The sequence below is a fragment of the Musca autumnalis genome, unplaced genomic scaffold (genome assembly GCF_047663935.1).
Source record: "Musca autumnalis isolate F117 unplaced genomic scaffold, ASM4766393v1 scaffold_2, whole genome shotgun sequence".
In the NCBI taxonomy this organism is placed as follows: Eukaryota; Metazoa; Arthropoda; class Insecta; order Diptera; family Muscidae; genus Musca; species Musca autumnalis.
In genome coordinates, this window is record NW_027411755.1 from 79,041,887 (window position 1) to 79,065,587 (window position 23,701).

The window sequence follows — 23,701 nt, forward strand, 5'->3', positions numbered from 1 at the left end:
ATAGACCCTAATCACACAATGACCTCATGCGTCGTTGAATAGAAAACTACCAAGACAGATAAAACAATTGTACAAAATTGTCCATACTCCCCGCCGTGAAAAGATCCTAATCTTTTAACAATTATATGTATGTATGTATATGGATCTTATCTTTTTATAACCTAAATAATTTTAGTACTATTACAATTACATTTCATTTTGAAACTGCTAAATATAATATAAAACGTTATAAGGACTTAAATCTAGGTGATGGCACCCAACACCTTCAGCAACCAGCTCGGACGTGGATCTCTCATCCATCGATGAATTACATAGTATATCCATTTTCGTTTGGTAGGATATTTCTTTTTGATTGTGATTGCTTTATTGATTATACCATTATAACCAGACCAAATTCGAAAACTACTTCTGGCATCATTTCCTTCTTCACCATCGGCATTATTCAGCGATATCTCTATGTTATCTGCACTTTGCCATCTTTGTGATACCATAATAACATTGGTGGGTGGTTCATGTGTTGCGCCCGTAACATAGGAAGAGGCGGCCGCCATTTTTTCGTAGTGAGGGCAATAGAACGTCTTGTCTTTACGTTTAATTTGCCAACCCTCGATTCCCACTTCATTGGTACCTTTGTTTTGTACCCTTGCGTTAGCATCACCCTTGGAAATTTTTATGTCATTCTCTCTGCTGATTACAAAATATTCCGTTTGGCTTATATCTTGTTCGCCACATAGTACTTTGTCGTCGACAGCACTTTCTTGTAGCTGTTGTGACATTTCATCTCGGCATTGTTGAAAGTCGTCTTCTATATTGGAAATGTCAGCAACATGACGTGCACGTTCACTATCGAGCAATTTTTCTAAGTCACAATTGCGGGCATTTAATACAGCATTTGTAGATTCCAATTCTCGGATGTAACTTTTCAAATCATCAATACGTGTACGAGAAGCACGTAATTCTTCAATAGAACTTGAAGCCGCAACGGACACACTATTGGCTTCTGCTTGAAGATCCTTCATTTTTTCCTTATACATCATTTCAATCGCATCAATAGTAGCACGCATTTGTCCTTCGTGTTGTTCACGCAAATCTTGCAACGACTGTTCCAATTCGGCATCATACTCTTGTTTCTTGACGGCACTTTCTTTAAGTAGACTCTGAATGTTGCTTTCCAAATCAATTCGGGTCTGTGTTTCATCTTGCAAACGTTTATGAGTCTCATCCAATTGTTTTCGTAGAAACTCCAACTCCTTTTGCAAGTTATTAAGGCCAGCGACGGCTTTTCCACAATCAGCATTGGCAGCATAATATTTAGCGTTAATGTCAGCCAACTGTGACTCATACTTCTGAGCCTTTTCTTCAGCAATTCGGCAGTTCTTGGTTGCTTCATTCAATAGCTTGCGTAGGAACTCCAATTCCTTTTGTAAATCATTTAGATCATCAATAGCCGTTTGAGCATTTTCCTCGGCAATTGAGCAAGCCTTGGTTTGTCGATGTAATCTGGACTTCAATTGCTCATTTTTCTCACGTATTTGGTTATTTTCGATTTTTAATTTTCGCGAAACATCACCGCGAACGTTTTCATTTTCAGTTTCCGTATGTTTCAAGATCTCAACAACTTCCTGCTGAATCCCTAGACTACCTTAAAACTGTACTTTATTTTTTATTATCATCTTCTTAGGTGATACTCTGGAAATGTTCCCATATTTCAACATGCGGTAACAAATTGTTAAAAAATTGAAATTCTCAATGAGAGCATCCTCTTTTGGAAAATCCCTCAAATATTCCATCAATACTGACGATGCAATATCGTATCTTTCTGTCATATATTCTACACTTGGAAAGTCAGTCATGATTTCAGTTTCCAAGTCATTCAACATATACTCAAACTTTCTAATTAAACCACCTTTTAATGTTTTAGAATGGCGCAGTATGTGTCTATTTTCATACTGTTCCAATGGACTTAAGCTGTCCATCTCAGCTATATATTTAAATCTAGAAGGAGTTCGCAACTCCGACGAATCCCTATTTGATTCTAAACCCAAATCTATTCTAATCTGACGATCTAAATAGTCGAACTTTTTTATTGCATATCGCACACCTGAGGCGAATATGCTATGCATTTCATATGGAAATTTTCCCATATGCCGGAGCTCCCTATCATTGTCTAAAAAATCCTTTCTGGCTTCCGTGAAAGAACTAACAATGACTTCACACTTTTCCCTAGTTTCTCTTGCTACACTTGTTTGAGCAATTTTGCTCATTTTTAAGTATAGCGACACAATATATTCGCCCAACATCTTTTGATGCTGAATGAATTCTCCAAAATTCATGTTGACGAAAAAAATATTGTGCGCCTTTAAGAAAACAAATTCAATTTTTTTTGTTTCTTTAAATAAACATGTTACCAACCTAACGTAGTCACTTTTTTTCGTTTCACTACGTGTCACTAACACTATACTAAATAGACGGATACACTATCACATTTCACTATGATCCTAGCCTATCCTAGCGGATAAATACAACGCAGTAACTTTTTTTCTACGCGCTTATCCCGCTATTATCTATCTACGCGAACTATTACGTGTCTTTTTTTAAACACGAAACAATCACGTCGGGGTCACCAAATGATGAGGTCGACTCCTTAACCTCATCACTAAAAATGCAGCCCAAGAAAAACTAAAGGAAAAATAACCTAAGAGAATGAAAACACCCGCGTTAGCGATGTTGTTCGTTTCGTTGCTTTAGAGAGACTCATTCTTTATTTAGTTATTTATTTCAACTATACCTTAAAATCTAACCCAAAAATAAATAGACGCACAAAATGCACGATGTACCTAAAAATGCATTATGCACCCAGCAGGCATAATGCTTCGTGGGTAATAAAAATACACAATTTATGGCCGACAGTTTTCTTATCTTTAAATATAGACCCTAATCACACAATGACCTCATGCGTCGTTGAATAGAAAACTACCAAGACAGATAAAACAATTGTACAAAATTGTCCAATTATTATTACTATTATTATTATTATTATTATTATTATTATTATTATTATTATTATTATTATTATTATTATTATTATTATTATTATTATTATTATTATTATTATTATTATTATTATTATTATTATTATTATTATTATTATTATTATTATTATTATTATTATTATTATTATTATTATTATTATTATTATTATTATTATTATTATTATTATTATTATTATTATTATTATTATTATTATTATTATTATTATTATTATTATTATTATTATTATTATTATTATTATTATTATTATTATTATTATTATTATTATTATTATTATTATTATTATTATTATTATTATTATTATTATTATTATTATTATTATTATTATTATTATTATTATTATTATTATTATTATTATTATTATTATTATTATTATTATTATTATTATTATTATTATTATTATTATTATTATTATTATTATTATTATTATTATTATTATTATTATTATTATTATTATTATTATTATTATTATTATTATTATTATTATTATTATTATTATTATTATTATTATTATTATTATTATTATTATTATTATTATTATTATTATTATTATTATTATTATTATTAGTATTATTATTCTTCTTCTTATTATCAAATTTATTAATCAATCAAAATCCCTATAAGGGCTACAAATTGATAGATACATATTAATAGTGTTACAAATTATAATGACACATAAATTTTCTTACATTCTAAAAAATTATTTTAACAAATAAAGGCAATTTCATTGTGAGATTCAAAAATAAATTAAACATTAAAAAAAAATTACTTGAGACATGAAGATTTTATCATAAAAAAGTATTAAAAAATATTATTAAAAATTGTTAACGCAAATTTCCCTAAAAGTACATTAACATTTACATGCAATGAGTGCCAGTAATACTCAAACAATAAAGAACTACGTTATACTTTGATAGTAAGAAAGTAAAGACTTTTTAAACTTGTGAGGGCTAATGGAAAAAAATTTTAATGACGAAGGCAATACATTCCATAAACGAAGTACATTATGAAATGAATGGTCCATATATGAAGTATTAAACCGTTCGATAAGAATATTAGAATTTCTAGTGGTATTTAAAAATGCGTAGGTGTCTAACAAATATGAGGGCTTGCTGTATTTAATAGTAGAGAAGAGGCACAAAGGCATCTAACACTAACTAAATGTTCAAAAGAGCAACCTATAAATTGGACAGAGAGTGATTGATAATCGATTCGGCTGTGATTACCATAAACAAATCTAAGTATCCTGTGGTAACAAGATACCAGTTTGATAAAATATTGAGAGTTTGTACTTGAGTAAATTTCCAGCCCATAAAGGATATGTGACATTAATAATGAATGAGCCAAAGTATATTTAATATGCATAGGCAATATGAAGTCCAAAGAGTACAGCGTTTTAAGTGAATAATTTACTTTAGAGATAACATTTGAGATATGATGTCCAAATTTCAGTTTTAATTCAATTTCAAATCCAAGACAAGAGATACTATCAGAGGGGAAAACTGTTCTATTCTGCACAGTGATATGTGAACAGCCAGTAGAAGTACCAAATAGAATACACTTAGTTTTAGACACATTGATTTGAATATTATTATTTGAGGCCCACGTACAAATGCGACCAACATCTTCATCAAGTTTGGATATACAATCACTTAATGATTGCAAATATGTAGATGTGAGAAGTTGAATATCGTCGGCATAAATGCATAAAGTTGAGTTCCGTACACAATCCCGTATGTCGTTCACATATAGCATGAATAAAAGAGGACCGAGTATAGAACCCTGCGGAACTCCAGAAGAGATATTGCAACTGTGCGATGAGATTCCATTAATTGAGACAAATTGTGATCGACGATTAAGAAATGATGATATTAGATTACACGAAGTTATAGAAAAGTTAAACTGTCGGTATAGCTTGGAAATAAGAATATTATAATTGGCAGAATCAAAAGCCTTGCTTAAGTCTAAAGCAGCCAAAACACACGGATGTTTACTGTCCAAATGTTTTCTAGCTTTATCCATTAAGTACAGTAATAATGTTGTGGTGCTGTGGTGTTTTCGGAAACCAGCTTGACTAGAATCAATGAGACGATGTGATTCTAAAAAACTTTGCATCTGATTGTTTAAAAGTATTTCCACAACTTTGGATAACGATGGAAGAATTGAAATTGGACGATAGTCTTGACAATTGAGTCCAGTTGTTCCTTTCTTGCGAAGAGGAATAACTCTAGCATGTTTCCAAAATACGGGAAAATGACAAGTTGTAATTATAGTATTTATAAAATGAAGAAGGTGATACTTGATAAATGGAAATAAAATCTTTATGAATCTAATGGGTAGAGAATCTGTCCCGTGGCATTAGATTTAAGTTTGAATATAGCATTGCACAATTCCAATTCGTCAACATTTCTAAAGGAGAAGTCATTATAACGCGGAGAAAAAATATGTGTAAAATCTAAGTAATAATTTGAATTAGAAGAGGAAGATGACACAGACATAGGAGACATAGAATTAGAGGAGGAAGATGACGAAGACATACATGACACAGAAGTAAAGTATTCGTTTGAAGTATTAACATTAATATCACAGTAATTATTATCACGGTTCAAATTAATTTAATTAATTAATATTATCACGGTTATCGCTGAGCATAAGCTCAACCCTTCACACAATTTTACTTTAGCGGGATATAAAATATTCCTACACTATCGAGATGGGCAGCCCGCCGGTGGCACCGCGGTTGCCAATCGAGATGGCTCCTCCGTAGCCTTCGTCTCTTTGTACCTTCTTCCGCAGGATAAGCCTTTAGCACAGGTTATGGCTACTGTCATGAATCTTTACAATTCTGGGGAAGTCTTAATAGGGGCAGACCTTAACGCGAAACACGATTCGTGGGGAGGATCAACTAGGAATACTAGTGGCAGAGTTCTGGACAGGCTTTTATTTGACTGTCCAGACTTTCCAGTTATAGGCTCGAATATACCGACAAGGCCAAATGATGCATCTGGCATTTTCCTAAGTACACCAGGACTTTCACTGGTTGGCGGGGGGGGAAATGTGTCAACAGCTTTTGAGTACGAATCGGATCATAGGGCGATCCAGATACAATCAAATGTTTCGAGGCAAGAAGTGCGGTCTTTCCTGAACTTCAATCGCACTAATGTTACACGATTTAGGCGGTAACTGAGACATGGGCTAGACGAGTGTCGCCTACCCTCAGATAGGAATGTCACCACTGAAGAGATTGACACTGGCGTAGAAAATTTAGGAGAAGTATTTCGTCATGCTATTGTGCCGAAACTGAGAGTCAGGAACAAAGTTCTTGGGGATCTCCCTACAAGAATTCGCGGTTTTATATGCGAGCATCGAAGGCTATGCCGCACACTTCGGAGATCAGGTGATCCGGACAGATATCCCGCCCTTAGAGCAGATATCCGCAACCTAGGTCACATTATTGAAGATTCAATTAGAATATTTGAACAAGATAGGCTCCAAAGGTATCTTGGGAGTATTCGTGTGGACAGTAAAACCTACGGTAAAGTCAGAAGAGAAGCTGGTCTGACTTCAAAAGTTCCTATTGACCAGCTTATTAATGACAATGGTTGAGTTAAGGCAGAAAGATTTGCTGACCATGTACAGGGAGTGTCTCGGCCTTTTGGTGGGTCGGTCGGCGTCTTCTCTGGTGGTCCGGTTGGCCGGATCCCAGAGGAGTTCGATTCCTTCCGTAGCTCAGTTAGTCGAGCTGTTGAGGGGATCGAAAATCGGTCGCCAAGGGTTAAGTTTTCTGGGGCATTCTCTGCAGATGGTCAACGATGCCACCGGCTGGAACGAGGGCGTCTTTATAAAACCCAGGTGTGTTGGTAGGGCTCTTGTTCGTAGACCGGCACGTAAATCCGTGGTTTGGACAAAATCCCTGACGCTGCCTTAACAAAAGCAATTCGCCAAGGGTTGAGTTTTCTGGGACATTCTCTGCAGATGGTCAATGATGCCACTGGCTGGAACGAGGGCGGCTTTATAAAACCCAGGTGTGTTGGTAGGGCTCTTGCTCGTAGACCGGCACATAAATCCGTGGTTTGAACAAAATCCCTGACGCTGCCTTAAAAAAGGCAGTTGAAATTATATTTGGTTTTTTGGCGATTTTATTTAACCATTGTATGAACCTAGGGCACTTTTCAAGGGCATGGAAGGAGGCAATGCTGGTCCATATCCATAAGAAAGGTTCTCCACCTGACCAGTGCGCCAGTTATAGGTAGATATCCCTATTATCGGCGTTTGGCACGCTCTTCGAACATTTTATTCTCGAAACGTTAAAGAAACTCGTTGAGGACAAACGAGCTCTAAAGGATAACCAGTTTGGGTTTAGGGCAGGCCTTTCGACTGCACATGCCCTTACTGCGTTTTCGTCCTATGTCGTTAAGGGGCTGAACAATAGGCAGGGAACAATTGCGGTCAGCTTAGATTTTTCAAAGGCCTTCGACACCGTCTGGCATGACGGGTTACTGGCCAAGATGGTGCAATTTGGGTTTGAACACCAAACCTGTAGGCTAGTAAGGAGTTTCCTCGCAGAGAGGTCATTTAGGGTCAAAATTGGGTAACGACTTTAAAGTTGTAGACCAATGTTGGCTGGGGTACCCCAGGGATCCTTACTTGGGCCCATGTTGTATAACACATACGTTAGCGACATGCCACAACCTTCTCCGGAAGGTCTCGTTCTGTCATATGCTGACGACGTGTTGGTGGCTATGACAGGCCCTCTAGCTCGCCAGGCCGAAGCAAAACTGGATGACTACCTTGCAGTCCTTGATTGGTACTTTACCCTTTGGGGACTCAAGCTAAATGGCGATAAATGCAGTTTGGTTCAACATATCGTCATACCAGATGGAAAGGCTTAGGAAATGAAAACGTAAAGTACTCGCCTCGTGCCTAGGTATGCTTGGAATTATGGGGTCGATTATGGATAGCAACTCAACTGTAGTTGCGTTGCCAGAAGAGAAAATCATGCAAATAAAATAAGTAAAAAGACGGAAATTTTTGTCAAATTCAATTGATATCAGTCTTTTGAACCTTCAGCTATTAATTTAATTGTAAAAAAGTATAAATTTTAATGCAGACATAGAAAATTATATTACATAATTTGCTGTGGGCAAAGCACCTGGAGTTGAGTTCCCATCCACAATCTACTCCTGTATTCAGTGATAATGGCTCTATTAGGAGACACTCTAAAGGCCTACGTACATAAGCTGCCTCAACTGGTTGCCTTGCTTGCTTCTGATAAAAGAATAAAAAAGGGCAACCCAGTTTAAAATTTGCTCGGCCTTCTTTATTCTTTTATTTTTATTATGTCAGAAATGAAGCAGGAAAGCAAGGCAATCAGGCGAGGCAGCTTATGTACCCAGGCCTTAATAGGGCCATATATGATAAAGCAGAGGGCGACAGGATTGACAGGGTGTTGGTGTCGGGTGCCCAAGATTTCTTGCACAAATCTAACACGACTTACAACGGGGTTGTTGAAAACGCCTTGTCGTGTAACATTAACGGATTGAATGAATGCCGGCACCTGCCTCCACGTGCACTACTGTGCCTGCTAAATGACGGACTGTTGTTTGTGAATGGAGAGCTTCTCTTCTATCACAGGCGATATAATTCCCAAAATATACATTATATCGTGTACAATAATGCACAATAACTGTTTTGTATATATTGTAAATAGTAGTTGTAGTCCTTAGTTTTTAAGTCTTAGTTTTAGTCTTTTTGTTTGTAAGTACATATAATTGTTTGAAATCGCCCTTTTTTGTGTTGGATTTTTTGGGGTATGAACTGTAATGAATTTTTATTTAATTTTTCTAAATTGCTGCTAGTGACAAGACCACAGCGATAAATGTAAATAAGTAGTAGGTGGCGAAGTAGCAACGGGAATACTTTTAAGCTAGTACAGTAAGCCATTCTGTTAGTATGTAAGACTAAATCCAAATAAACATGACCTTTGGCAAAATTTAAGTGTATCCATACTCATTTTAGCTTGGGTGGCAATGTCTGCTGAGTTTTCAGAAAAATGCCCCCACATGACCTTCTAAATCTTAAATCATAAAATCAAACAAAACTATTATAATTAAGTATTTTTTCATATTAATTGTTATTTATTCATTTTGTATGGCTTTAGTTGACCTTTGGACTTAGTCTTCCTTCTTAATTTAGTTTGGCTTGAGGTCAGTGCAATAAAAACAATTTATAATTTTTGTTTTTATATATTTTTATTTTCCAATATTTCGATCGACATCGTCGATCATTATCAGGGATTGTACTTTAAAAGAACAGAAAAGAAATTTATTCATAGTATAGTTACATGAACTTTGCCAGCTTGGGTCTAAAAGACCTAATGGCGCTGAGGCGTTTGTATAATGAAAGAATAAATAAATGAAATTAAAAAAAAATCAGGCATGTCGACGGCAGACTACAGAGCCGTCGACAGTGATAACGCGGTCAACGTCTCAGAGAAAGATTTTCTGTTTCTTTTAATGATAACACACTTTAGTTTTAGTTTGAACAAAATATCTCTTTCAATATTAATTTGCCCTTAACACTTTTATTTTTTCCACCAGATGTTTTCACTTTGACTTGACAACACAGAATTCGTGAATAGTGACGATTTGTAAGCGGTTAGCTGTAAAGAGTGAGAACCGCATAGTAGTCAGCAAATACTATTATTTTTGGCTGGCTCTGCACAAACCCCTGTGACGAGTGGTGGTTGTTACAAACAACCAATAAACGACGCTGGTGGGAATAAACAAAACCGCCAGCACCCCGTAGTCAGTGTCAATAGATTTTCACGGTGACGAGGAAGTGAGGTTTATCTACTACAATGGCAGATAATATTGAAGGTGTTAATACAATGCCGACTTCAACAATGTTTTTGGTGGTATATCCGCAAGCGGTGTTAATACCATAGATATGGAGGGTGATGCTGCTAGTATTGCCGATAATGAAGACTCTTTGGCGCAGTACTCCAATGATAGCAGCGACATTCAGACTGTTATTTCTGATGGTCAACGCAAATGAAAGAGACGTAAATCAGCCAATAAGATAATGCAGTTGGAATGTTTGGTTTTTCAACTGCACTGAAAAAACCGCAAGAAGATAATCGGTCTTTATTGGCTAAGCTTGAATCAGTCTTAAAGACCCAGGAAGAAGCTGTCCAATGCTATCTTCGGCAGCCGGTCGAGAAATCTCCTTACATCGCTAACCTGGTGAAAAAAAGTGGTCATTCATGAGGGTGTTCCGCCTCTAAAAACACCTAAACCTTTGTTTGGCGTAAATAAAAAAAAAAAAACGAGTTCTGCTGTCACATTGCCGGTGGCAGCACGCAGTGAGTCCGCCGCAAAAAGAAGATTGGGCTACCGGTGTAGCCGAAAATATCAGTATGGTGAAAAACGTCGCAATGCCAGCAACTGAGATAGAGAAAGCACATGTGGCTAAAGGTGCAAAGTCGAAGACTATACAAAATCCCTTTGTAGCTAAGTCGAAAAAGATTGCTGAAGCAAAGAATGCTGCTGGTGTTGAGATGGGTACTGTTCCTGAGACATCAACTGTCGGTGCTCAATGTGCAGGTGTGATGGTACCAAACACTAAAAAGACTGCTAATAAACATGGCCTTTGGCAAAATTGAATTGTATCTATACTCATTTTAGCTTAGGCGGCAATGTCTGCTTAGTTTTCAGACCAATGCCCCCCACATTTCCTTCTAAAGCGGGCATGTCGACGGCATACTACAGAGCCGCCGACAGTGATTACGCAGTCAAAGCCTCAGAAAAAGATGTTCTGTTTCTTTTAAATATAACAAAGTTTTATTTTAGTTTGAACAAAAATTTAATAACTTATTATCTAACATTAGTTCTTAAGTCTATAGCTTCAATATACTTAGCATAATTTCTTACTTTTCTATGTTTATGTAAATAATACTCGTGGGAGGCCGCAGTGGCGCTGCAGCCTTTCATTAATACTAAATTATGATAACAATAATACTTATAATGTAAACTAATGGTACATGATATATCCTCTTAAAAAAAAGATTAATAAAAAAGGGGACCCTAACGAATTTTATATTTATATTCTTACGTACTAAATTAATATCTAATTAGTCTAATTCTACAAACTATTATTTACAAAACTTGGCTTATTCCTAGATTAGCTATAATCGTCGGATCGATTTGAAATTTTACCATAGATAGATCTTGTTGTCCTGATTACGAAAATATAAAAATTTGGCGGCGGTCGTAACCGGTTATCCGGTTTTTTGAACCGAAACTTCGGGTAAAAAACTGGTTTTTTGAAATCGAAATGGGTATCAAATGAAAGCTTATGAAACCAACTATCCAAAAATGTAGTATTTTCTTCTGACTACTAACCGGTTATAAATATAAAGCAAAAAAAGGAATTAAAATTATTTCTTGGAACTCAAAAATCAAAGTTTTTGTCCGCGTAGCCGAAATTTGCACCTGTCCATAGGAGAATGTCTTAAATCCCCGGCCAAAGGCCGGTTACTTAAGAAAACTTACAATTATAAAGAAAAATTTGGCAATCTTTGAAAGATTATTCTTTTTCAGTATTTTAAATGATAAAGAAAAAATTAAATAGTAATAGTAACAAGATAATAGTAAGACAAAATTATAAATTTAAAGTTTTTTCTTCCTCATGTGTTGATTCGCGTAAGCGATCTCTTTCCTCCTCAGCAGTTGGATTGGTTGTGAATATGTTCAGTGAATATGTTTTTATTGTGCATATTGCACCAGCGGGAAAAAAACGAATTTTTGGATGTAGCCGTTGAAATACAAATTTTTGCGGCAATATTCGGGCAGGGAAGCTCTCAAGTGGCTCCACAGGCTTTCAATTGTATTGGTATGTTCCTTTGATTTCGTATCCACAAAGGCAACTGAGTGGTTAACTGAGAGGTGATCATATCCCTCTTCGTTTAACGTATTATAAGCCTGGAATGGAACATATTTTGTTTTAATTTGGGTGGTTTTGACAAATTATTCTTCTGTAATGTATATCTTTATAATGGGAATGAGGGTTTCTCTTGTTCGATTTTCGACGGGCACAATTAAGCACCGATTTGTGCCTCTTTCAACTCCCCACCACCCCCAAAACCCATTGTCCTTCAACTGGGTGTCCTCTGTGGAACTTACCCTTTCCGATTTTTGATTCGTCAATTTCCGGCAATTTTTATAATGTCCTGGAACGAACTGAAGATAACAACTTCTATGCAGAAGTTGTTCCAGTTCGGTCCAGTTAGTTTTCCTGTAATTTTGGCTTCTTGTATTATATATGTGATTGGGAGGTTGTGACACCACATATAGCTAAGTGCTAATATCTGATATGCGGAAAGGTGTGATTTGTCAAAAAAAAGTGCCTTTCCTAATGGATTGGTAGTAGTTACATCTTCCCGATTTTCATTTGTTTTTTGGGTAGCGATCGGTACATCTGTAAAAAGAAGAGTTGTAGTGATAGTTAGCAATAAATGTAAGTCTTACCTCCAAACCCAACCATCTATGCTTTGTGAGCATTTGCGAAGTTGTAGATGGTGACTTTTACTACATTTTAATGTGCTTTTCTGGGGAATTATTCCCCAATCCATTAAAATTTGTAGAACACGTTCTGGTATGGGGCCACAAATGTTGTTATCAAATAAATCGTATAGATCTGTTAAGCTATTTATACTCATTTTTACAATATTACTTTGATCTTTTCTTTCGTAACGGGTTTCACCTAACCGTTGTTAAGATGTTGCTCGCTGTATTTGTATATAATGTATAATTGATAGGTTGCCTCTTGTTTATTTATCACTTTATTATTCTATCACTTGTTTATCACAATTTACTTTTCTTTAATTAAAACGTATGGTATACTTACTTCTTGTGGGTTTCTTTTTAGGAAATCCTGTAATTCTCAAATGAAATTAACTTTGGCACAAATTTAGTTTAAAGTTATAGTGGTTATTACATTTACATATTCATAAATTGTAATAAAAATAAACTTATTATGGTTTCCAATAGGTAAAATTCATGAGTTTTGGAATTGTATTTGTAACTGGATAGTATTCAGAAGAAAATACTACATTTTTGGATGGTTGGTTTCATAAGCTTTCATTTGATACCCATTTCGATTTCAAAAAACCGTCTTTTTTACCCGAACTTTCGGTTAATTTCTAATCGGTGTTATTTACAGCTCTATTCACATATTCCCCTAAGACCATCAGGGCATGTGACGTTGAATGACCCTGTCTGAAGCCAAACTGACTGTCGAATAGGGTTGCTCTACTTTTAACTTCTCTCTTATTTCAGAGAGTATAAAATACTCAATTTGCTTCCCGAACGCAGAGAGTAAGCTAGTTGTCGGGTCCTTACCAGGTTTCAGGATGGGTACTGTAATTGCCCTTTTCCATGAAACCGGAAAATAGCCCAGGTTTATGTATACAGTTGTTGAAGATAATCGCAATATGTTTCCAAGCAGCACCATCAGTTCTCATTAACACAATGTCAGGTATTCTATCCGGTCCTGCGGATTTGCGATTAGATCTTTTTCTTTTTAAACCTGCCCCAATACTAGAAGCTACTGTCCATTCGTCTGTAGTCGAAGAACGTCCTTCTAGGCCTACGTTCAGGTTCGTCCCCGTAAACCGTCATCTTAAGCGCTCTGTGGTCGGAATTGCAATTGCAAAAGTTTCGACTCCTCGACCTCCATTGTCATCAATATGAATGCCAGATGATACCAAACAGATATCAATATAGGACTGAGATCCCATCCTGTAGGCATAACATTTAAACCAGCACAGCCGATTAAAAAATACAAAACTATCCTCCCTCTTAAACACGTATGGTCATCCCCCCAGCTAATGTGACTGGTATTAAGGTCTGTCCCAATAACTACTTCCCCAGATCTAGCAAAATCCCCAAGAGTTTCTAAACTAGCAATATCAAATCTATCCCCCGGCCTGCAGTACATAGCCACTACATATAGTGGTCACCCGCCGGCCCTATAGATCCTATTACAAGTACACTCGATTACTCCCAAATCAAGCGGTACCCGTTCATATCTAATATCATCCCTTACCAGTATACCTGCACCTGGTCCTTCCCGCCTATACTTTAAGAAACTAACATACCCGCCCATCTCAAATCTGTGATTTTGAGATAATCTGTGTTCAGCCAACATCATGACCTCCGGCTTATGTTCATCGAGGAACAAGCGGAGGTAGTGCCTCGATATAACGGAGTTGATGTTGGCAAATATAAATGTAGATATTCTATCCATTTATACCCAACATACCAACCAAGGATGCCATGGCTTTAGCCTGGCTCGCTGCGAGGGCCATGTCCACCACCACATTTGACACACCGGAAGGGCATTCCACAATTGGTTGACACGTGACCATAACGTTGGCAGTTATGACACTGTGTCAACCCCTTTTTCTGGTCCTTGCGAACCACTACGTCACTTGTAAACAAGCGCTTTAGCTTATAGAGTCCGTCCAAGCCCGAATCTCTTTCTAAATGGACTAGCCATTTACTACCCCCTAACTTGACTAAACGTCGAATATTTAGATGAATTGGCAGTGCCGCCAAACCTGCATCTGCCTGACTACCATAATTATCAGTCAATTTTGCGATGACAACAGAATACATCGATTGCCCTTTTGGTGTATAGGTATAAAAGTTTATACCCCATTCCACCAACAATTCCCGGACCGTCTGGTGTTCTTCCACAGTTTACACTTGGAAGTTGCTAATCTTTCTATTTACCCATGAAATAGTAAAATTTTCACGACCTAATTTTCCTATAACTAGGTCAGTCATGCCTTAACGTTAGCGTTATATACCGAAATAGCCGGTGGAAGTGATAACTTACCTGTCTTTTTCGGTGTAACGCTCTTTTGCTGTCTAGAGCCAGCATTATTAGTCATAGAGCTAGCCTTCTTGCTGGATATCGCCTTTGAACTAGCTGCTTTGTTGGTGGAAGTTGCAGCTTTCGATGTTGAAGCAGCTTCCTCCTTCTTTCCCCAGGTAGTATGGGCTTCTTGTGATGGCGCACGGCTTGCTACCATCGTAACCTGTGGTCCTGGCGGTGTGACCACGGAGTGCTCTACTAACAACGTAGTAGCACCTTCCACCTCCATGATGGGAACATCCATAGCTTTAGATGATACTGCATTAGTATCATCGATTTTTAGGGAGTTTTTCTTCTCCAATCTATCAATTTCGCGTTTATACTGGCCTGTAACGCCGACGAATTTTGCTCCATTTTATCCTTTAAGGCATTGAAGTCTGCCAACAGAGCCGCATATTTCTGCTCTATCGCCGTAAGAACATTTTGAAGCTGGATGTTACCAGCTTCCAATTTAATTATCTCATATGCTGAGTCGTTGTGGTCGTTTTTGTGTTTTTTACCTGAACGCTTTTTTTCTTTACGTTTGGGTGACAACATTGCTTGACCCTCGCTAATGTTGCCCAAATCGCTACCTACTTCTGGGCTCCAATTTTGCGCCATAGTGTCAGACGCAGCATCCATATCGCTGTCGTTGTCACGACTGCCTGTTTTGACGATTTTTTGGTCAAAAATTTATAAATGACGATCTGACGATTTTTACCCAAAAAATTACGATTTTTAGATATTTTGCTAATACGGTAATTTTTTATGAATTGTAAAATATGAATTTGTAAGAACTGATCAAATATTCGTAGTTGATTTTAAAAATTAATTTTAAAACAATAATCACATACATATGTTTGGGTGTATATGCAAAGGAATTTTTAACAAGAACCAAACTGAATTCAATGGAAACAAGCAATATACATATATATATATAATAGCACTGCTCCAAAGTCCATTTTTCGGCAAATTTATAAACGAACGAACATTTCAACAATAGTAGATTCTGTCGTTCGTTAAGTCCTACCGAAAGCAAAAGTGTTACCAATTTTATTGATATTTTCATTCATAATTTTGCGTTTTAATTTTACCGGTAACTCGAAAAAGGAGTTACAGAATTCCACTACAGGGGTTCAATTCTGTTTCTATGAAAATGTGAAATGAAAACTTTTATAAAGGAGAAAACTGTCAAATGAAAAAAATTATAAAGGAAATATTTTTCATTTCAAATTTTCATAGAACAAGAATCCAGGCCCTGTTCTGGGCAATTAACTGTGTTAACTTTTATATTGAGCTTTGTGCAGAAATTTGAAAAGTTTAATAGATTTGATTTGTAAAACAGTTTTATTGATTTGTTGACATTCTTAACGAATATTCACATTTTGTCACCAAGAAGGAAAAGTAAAAATTGGATTCAGAATTTCGTGAACTAAAGCTATAGGATTCTGAGGAAATGTTTGAAAATAATGAAACAGGGTTATTTCGCATTTAATAATAATATTTGATTTAAAACGTGTTGATGGTTCATATATTTTTCCAATAAGACCAAAACGTTTAAAGAAGATGATGGTAGGTATTACCACATTCGTCAGCAAATGTTAAAGGTGTTTTCAGCCAAGTAAATCTTCCTTACTTTACTTAGCTGGCCCATTACAGAACAAGTAAATCTTCACAAAACGAAATATGTATCGAAATTCTCTTCATAAGGATTCAATGTTGGGTATAATTAACAAAACAAATTGTTTGACACATTGATTAAACACGACATGTTAAGAATAGTAACTCAAATATAATACTGATTTGAAGTAAAAACATGTTTACTAACTTGAATAACCAATTTATGTTTATTTTAATAAAAAAAAATATATTTAAATATAACTGAATGTTCCCATTTTAATTTTTGACGATTTTATAAAATAGATTTGACGGCAGCCTGGTCGTTGTAGGCAGCATCCCCTTCGTTGTTGGAGGGTTGTTTGTCGGCAACGACGTCACCAACTGCACCACACCGCCAACGTCATCCATACCGACGGCAAATGAAGAAAATCAAATTCCGACGGCAAAACACAAAATCACTTCTTCTTTAGTGGCCAAAGTGTGAAACACTAAGTTTGAATTTTATCTCTTAATTCAATTTCAATTTTGCCAAGGGCCATATTTTATATCTTACAAACTAACAGAAACGGCTTAACTGTACTAATTTAAACAATATATTATTGCTAATTCGCAATCTACTACATACACACATTTGTAGCTGTGGTTTGGCCACTTGCAGCTATTAATCATGAAAAAATAAAGTGAATTCAGTTTAGGAATGCCCCAAAAAAATCCTACAAAAAAGGGCGCAATTAAATATGATTGTAACTAAAAACTAAAACTTAAAAACTATAGCTTAAAACTACAACTTAAAACTACTTATAAATACTAGTTACAATATGACCATTTGATTTATTGGTTATTGTTATAGACAATGTTATCTACATTTAAGGTGTTGTTTCGCCTATGGTGTGACGAGATGTCAAACCAGACAGGAAAGGCGTAGGAAATGACTGGTCTAATGATTTGCCGATAGATAAGCACTTTAACATCGCGTGAAAGTCCACCCCGCATTTTCATCAGTCCCTGGTAACTGAAAAATATTTGTTTCGCTCGGGACAAAATGAAGTCAACATGCCTGTCGAAGTCAAATTTCTGATGAAAAATTACCCCCATGTACTTCATTCTGTCCCTCACCTCAACAATATTTAGCCAATTTTGATTGTTAGGCTGCAATTTCTAAAACTGGGCCACACCAACTGGGGTTTACCCTTAATTAAAATTGCGGAGCATTTTTCTCCATTTTATCTCTTATTGGCCACTAACACTTTTATTCTTATTTTTATTTTTTATGTCTTCATTCGACCACGGCACAACACACAAATGACGTGAATAGTGACAATTCAATTTATTCAGGTTTCATTCTTAAACATTTGGGATAAGACTTAAGTCTAACAATAGCTCTTATAATTACTTAGCATAAATTATGTATCTAAGTTTACCTAAATAATACATGTAATATTTACATAAGTTGCATCATGTATGCAACATATCACTAGTACTAAAACTTAAATTATAATAATTTAAATTTATTTCAAATATCGCTATACAAGAAACTTGGTTTCTTATTCTCCCGAAAAATAATCATAAAAAGGGAGTCTTTACTCTTTATTTTTTTATTATATTGCTTATATTCTACTTAAAAACTAAATAAAAACTATATACATATGTACAAGGACGCTACATCGGCTACTGGGCAGTTTGGTAGACGGTATTATGTAGGTCGAAAGTTCTATACCTACGGTGATAGAACAAAAGTAGGTCATCATCGTATATGAGACCTTCCCTATTAAGCATGACGAGACTATTTGGATGATGATAATTGGCCTCCATAAAGCTGTCTATTTTGTTGAATGCTTCAATTAGGCTGTCGATGACAAGGACATTTTCAGAAAAAGAAGACTTTTCCATAAAACCAAGAGCACCCTTCATAAGAAATAGACCAATCCTATCAAAGGGAGTATCATGGTAGACTTGGGAATTAGGTGGTAACCGCCATATCCCATCATCACCCTGCACTGGCTTTAAATCTAAACAAGACCTTAAAATCCCCCTCTCCCAGATACGAATTCTCTCCATTTGACTGGAGGAGATTACGAACCATACAGGGAAGGCATAGGCTAAAGTCGGTCTAATAATTTGCTTATAGATCAACAACTTAACCGGGAGGGTTAAGCCGCCCGATCTGCAAATTATCCTTTGATAGGCCCAGAAAAGTTTCTTGGCCTTACCAAGTATGTAGTCTACATGCCTGACAAACTGAAAGTTAGAAGGAAAAACTACTCCCAAATACTTGAGTCTGTCCGACATGCTAATTAACTGACCACCAATGTGGGGGGTAGCTTCGAATCCCCTAGAGCTAATGAATAAGTATTTTTTTAGCCCTTTAAAAACAATACCTTCACACTTGACGATGTTAAGGCACATTTTCCACTTATCGAAATACCTGGAGAAGACCTCCAGGTATTCATTCAAACGTGTGTTCGTGTTTATGGCATGAGCTCCGGATGCCGCGACAAAGATGTCATCAGCATAAATGAGGAGTAAATCGCCCTCTGGGGGTGGGGGATATCTGCTAGGAAGATATTAAATAATACTGGCCCTAAAAGGGAACCCTGTGGGACACCTGTATAAATACTCCTAACAGTAGAAAACGAGTCCCCAATTTTAACCCTAAATCTCCTCAAATTGAGGAAGTCTGTCACTAGTCGGCAAATGTTATGACTGAAGTTCATTTCAGTCATTTTATAAATGATGGCATTATGCCATACACTGTCAAAAGCTCTGGAAAAGTCCAGGCTGTCCCCGATAGTAAGCCGACGGTTGTTCAGCGCCCTAGCTACATGGTCACAAAGCACGGTGAGCGCATGAGATGTTGATAGGCCCCTCCGAAAACCGAACTGGCTATTAGAAAGTAGCTCCCATCCTCAACAAAGTTTGAAATATTTCTCAAGATGAAATATTCCAAGAGCTTACCGAAGGCAGATAGAAGGCTAATGGGCCTATAACTTTTCCTATGGGTAGGATCCTTACCAGGTTTTAATACTGGGACAGTGTTGACAATTTTCCAAGCATTCGGAAAATATCCCAGATTAATGCAATGGTTAAAAATAACCGCAATAATCTTCCAGGTCGATCTATCAGTGGCCCTTAAGACAACCTCCGGGACACCATCAGGGCCGCTAGATTTGCGATTCGGTCTTCTCTTAACTGCAGAGCCTACATCCTCATAAGATATAGGTCTGAGTTGTTCCAATAGACCCGCATTCGTACCATCCGCTGGAAAATTTGGAGAAAATTGAACCAGCGGAGACCTATTATTGTACTCGAACTCAATGTCATTGATGACATTATCGTCTTGTACATAAGGTATTTCCCTACCTTGGATGGTGTCCGCAATAATGTCTGCCTTATCATTCTCAAGGGTTATGATGGTGCCATTTTCATCCTTTAGGTCGGGTATAGGCGTGCGTTTTATACCCGCAGCAGCTTTGACCTTACCATCTCTATGTTATTCATTAATTTTTCCCATTGCTCACTCTCATGTTGACCAATGGCTCCCTGAATTATCCTGTCCAAGTTATTTACCTCGGCCCTGAGAGTGTCATATCTGCCTGGATTTCCTGTGCGATGAAGTGACATTTCGGTCTATAGGGAGGCTACATGATGGTAATTCATCAGATAGAATCCTGTTAAGCCTCCGCTATTAATCTTACTGAAGTCGTAGAAGGTGCTACTTTCCCGACGTTCAGGTTATATACCAAGAATTTTAATTTCTATAGCCAAATGGTCAGAATGGCAGTCCAATGTGCATAAACCCTGACCCCCATTGTCATCTATTGTATGCCAGGTGAGGCAAAACAAAACCGTCTGCCCTATACAATTTTACGCAGGTGCTCTCAATAGTAATGTCATCTTTAACAAGGATGGCAGTACCGCGACCCAAACCGTCCGCTCTTCTCTGGAAAAAGGATTTTTAGCCTACCATCTCTACGTCTTGATGAATAGGCACCACATGCTCAGCCAACATCATCACCTCAGGTCGATGTTCTTCTAGGAACAAATGTAAGAAGTATTTGTTACGCCTTGACACTAAGGAATTGATGTTGGCAAATATGCATTTAAGCTGTCTAATCACCAAAACTGAGAGTTGCTAGGATGCCAAGCACAGCTTTGGCTTGGCTATCCTTTTCTAAACTGTTGAAGTCCTTGGTGTACTTGCTGACCTTATTTAGACAGGTAAAGAAATCTTTACCAAAAAACTCTGTGCAAATCTCATCGAATTTCTCAAATGAGTCCATAGCATCTCCTAAAGGTGTTCGCACTGACCTAGCCGGAGGGGGTTGAGGAGCCTTTGTATTGACCTTTTCTGTCGGACAAATGCTGGCATACGACATACCAGGCTGCACTTTGCAACTGTTAACAGGAAAAGATTTTTTCCTATGATATTCGGATACCTTCTCATTAGCTAACTTTGCCTTAGCAAGAAGTTCTTTTCTGATGGGGCACTGACGGGCATTTGCCGAATGTCCGGTCTTCTTACAATTTACACAAAAAAGTGTGAAATCTGGCCTCAAAATAGGTTTACCTGTATTGGTATCTTTAAGCGGTCCACCTGTGCTCTTATCTGTAGCAGGGACCAATTTAGGTATGTGTGTGCATTTTGGAATGTGGCAGTTTTTGGCGCCATGAGGCCCACCACATTTTACACACCTGTACGCCATGCCACAATTGTTCGAAACGTGACCGTATCGCAGACAGTTGTGGCATTGCGTCAGACCTTTCCTATTGTCTTTTTTTAATCTTATGTTGCAGTAAAGTAACGTACGGATTTTAAAAAGACCTTTAATATCTGAACTCTCCCAAGTTGATGAGAAATTTCTGATTGCCTAATCTTGCTACATTTTTTATGTCTAAATTTAAGTCCAGCTTAGACAGCGCCTCCTCAACGTCCGCCCTATCATAAGTAGAAGTCAGTCTAGACATGATAATGGAATGGGGAGATTGATCTTTCGGTGAACAAGTATAAAACTCTACCCTTTTTTCTACAAAAAGTGCCCTTATTTTCCCATGCTCTTCAAGTGAGGCGAAATGAAAATATGCCCTTTTGTCATTGACAACCGAGATTTTAAAACTTTCGTGTCCCAGCACTGATATAATATCCCGTCTCATGATTTTAACATTAACATTAAATGTCGATATAAAGGGAATCGACTTACCGTTTTTGCCAGGTGCCTTAGATGGAGCGTCCTTAATGGGTACCACATTTTCGGGGCTTGTATCCATTTGATCATTAGTTGTAGTGATCGTAACTTTGCGCCTGGGTTTCTTCTTCTTCTTGGTGGTAGTTGAAGATGATGTAGCTGCAGCTTCCATTCCTTCGGTGTTGTTACCTGCTGGTATGGTTGAACTGATGGGCTGTTGAGTGTCTCCACTAGCGACTGTAACATCCTTCTTAGTCGTCATCTTGGATGGCGCTCGGCTTGCGCCCAAGATTTTGATGCGTGGCACTGGCGGTGTGTCCACTGTCTGCTGCACTGGCAGTGTGACAGCGGTTTCCTCCAAAATGTTGGCATTTTCGTAGTCCATTGATGTTTTGCTCTTGTTGCCTTTCAACAGAGCGATTTCGTCTTCGAGCCGACCGATGTGGCGCTTGTAGCTCGATTCCCGCGAGTGTGCGTATGTGAGTTTTTGGGCCGACTCATCTTGCATGCTCGTTTCTTTTCTCTAACATCGACATTTTTTGCTGTAGCTGGCTAACGATAGCCTGTAGTTGTTGGTCACACGGTGAGCCTTTGCGTTTGAACGACTGCCTGTTGTGTGTGACTACCTTCCAGTCAGCTGATGAGTCAGTTGTTTTTTGCTCCATCGGCTCTGCAGTGTTGCTGCTTGAAGCATTGTTGTCGTTGACTACTGTTGGGCTAGCAGTCACTATGATGGCAGGTGCTTGTCTTCCCGCTGGTTGAGGATTGCCGGCGGCAGGTAGGTCTGCCGACTGCATGGTGCCGTTGTGAAGAACACGTTCGCCAGTTGAAGAGGTGTTGGAACAAAAATCCTGTCTCGTATGAAGACATCTATTATGTCCTCTACAGAATTTTTGGCACTTTAACTTCTCACTTTTTATTCACAATGTACTTGCTCACTTATTCACTTTTATTACGATTTTTATTTATTCTGTTCTCTACGTGAATAGTGACGATTTGTATGCGGTAAGCTGTAAAGAGTGAGAACCGCATAGTGGTCAGCAAATACTATTATTTTTGGCTGGCTGTGCACAAACCCCTGTGATGAGTGGCGGTTGTTACAAACAACCAATAAACGCCGCTGGTCAGTGTCAATAGATTCTTACGGCGACGAGGAAGTGACAAGGGGTTTATCTACTACAATGGTAGATAATATTGATGGTGTTAATACGATGCCGGCTTCAACAATGTTTTTGGTGGCATATCCGCAAGTGGTGTTAATACCATAGATATGGAGAGTGATGTTGCTAGTATTGCCGATAATGAAGGCTCATTGGAGCAATACTCCAATGATAGCAGCGACATTCAGACGGTTATTTCTGATGGTCAACGCAAAAAAAGAGAAGTAAATCAGCCAATAAGATAATGCAGTTGGAATTTTTGGTCTTTCAACTGCAAAAGGATCTGAAAAAAGAGCAGGAAGATAATCGGTCTTTATTGGCTAAGCTTGAATCAGTCATAAAGACCCAGGAGGAAGCTGTTCAAAGCCATCTTTGGCAGCCGGTCGAGAAATCTCCTGTCATCGCTAACCTGGAGAAAAAAGTGGCCATTCATGAGGGTGTTCCACCTCTAAAAACACCTAAATCTTTGTTTGGCGTAAATGAAAAACGAGTTCTGCTGTCACATTGCCGGTGGCAGCAAGTAGTGAGTCAACCGCAAAATGAAGATTGGGCAACCGGTGTAGCCGAAAATATCAATATGGTGAATAACGTCGCAATGCCAGCGACTGGGATAGATAAAGCACATGTGGCTAAAGGTGCGAAGTCGAAAAATATACAAATCCCTTTGTACCTGAGTCGAAAATGATTGCTGAAGCAAAGAATGCTGGTGGTGTTGATATGGGTACTGTTCCTGAGACCTCAACTGTCGGTGCTCAATCTTCAGGTGTG

General features: G+C 37.5%; 1 protein-coding gene across 8 annotated transcripts in view; it reads right to left on the reverse strand.

Annotated features, from left to right (window-relative positions):
• The window catches only part of LOC141394146 (uncharacterized), a 143,159-nt gene that overhangs the window by 91,880 nt on the left and 27,578 nt on the right, over positions 1–23,701 (reverse strand). For 2 of the 8 annotated variants that reach the window (XM_073968084.1, XM_073968082.1), the window contains one exon: positions 8,800–23,131. The exons of 5 other annotated variants lie outside the window; for them this stretch is intronic. In XM_073968084.1, coding sequence (XP_073824185.1) covers positions 21,415–22,281 — 867 coding nt within the window. In that variant the 5' untranslated portion in view covers positions 22,282–23,131 and the 3' untranslated portion in view covers positions 8,800–21,414. Of the gene's footprint in view, positions 1–8,799; positions 23,217–23,701 lie in introns of those variants that run through there. One more of the 8 variants, XM_073968081.1, reaches the window with a different exon arrangement.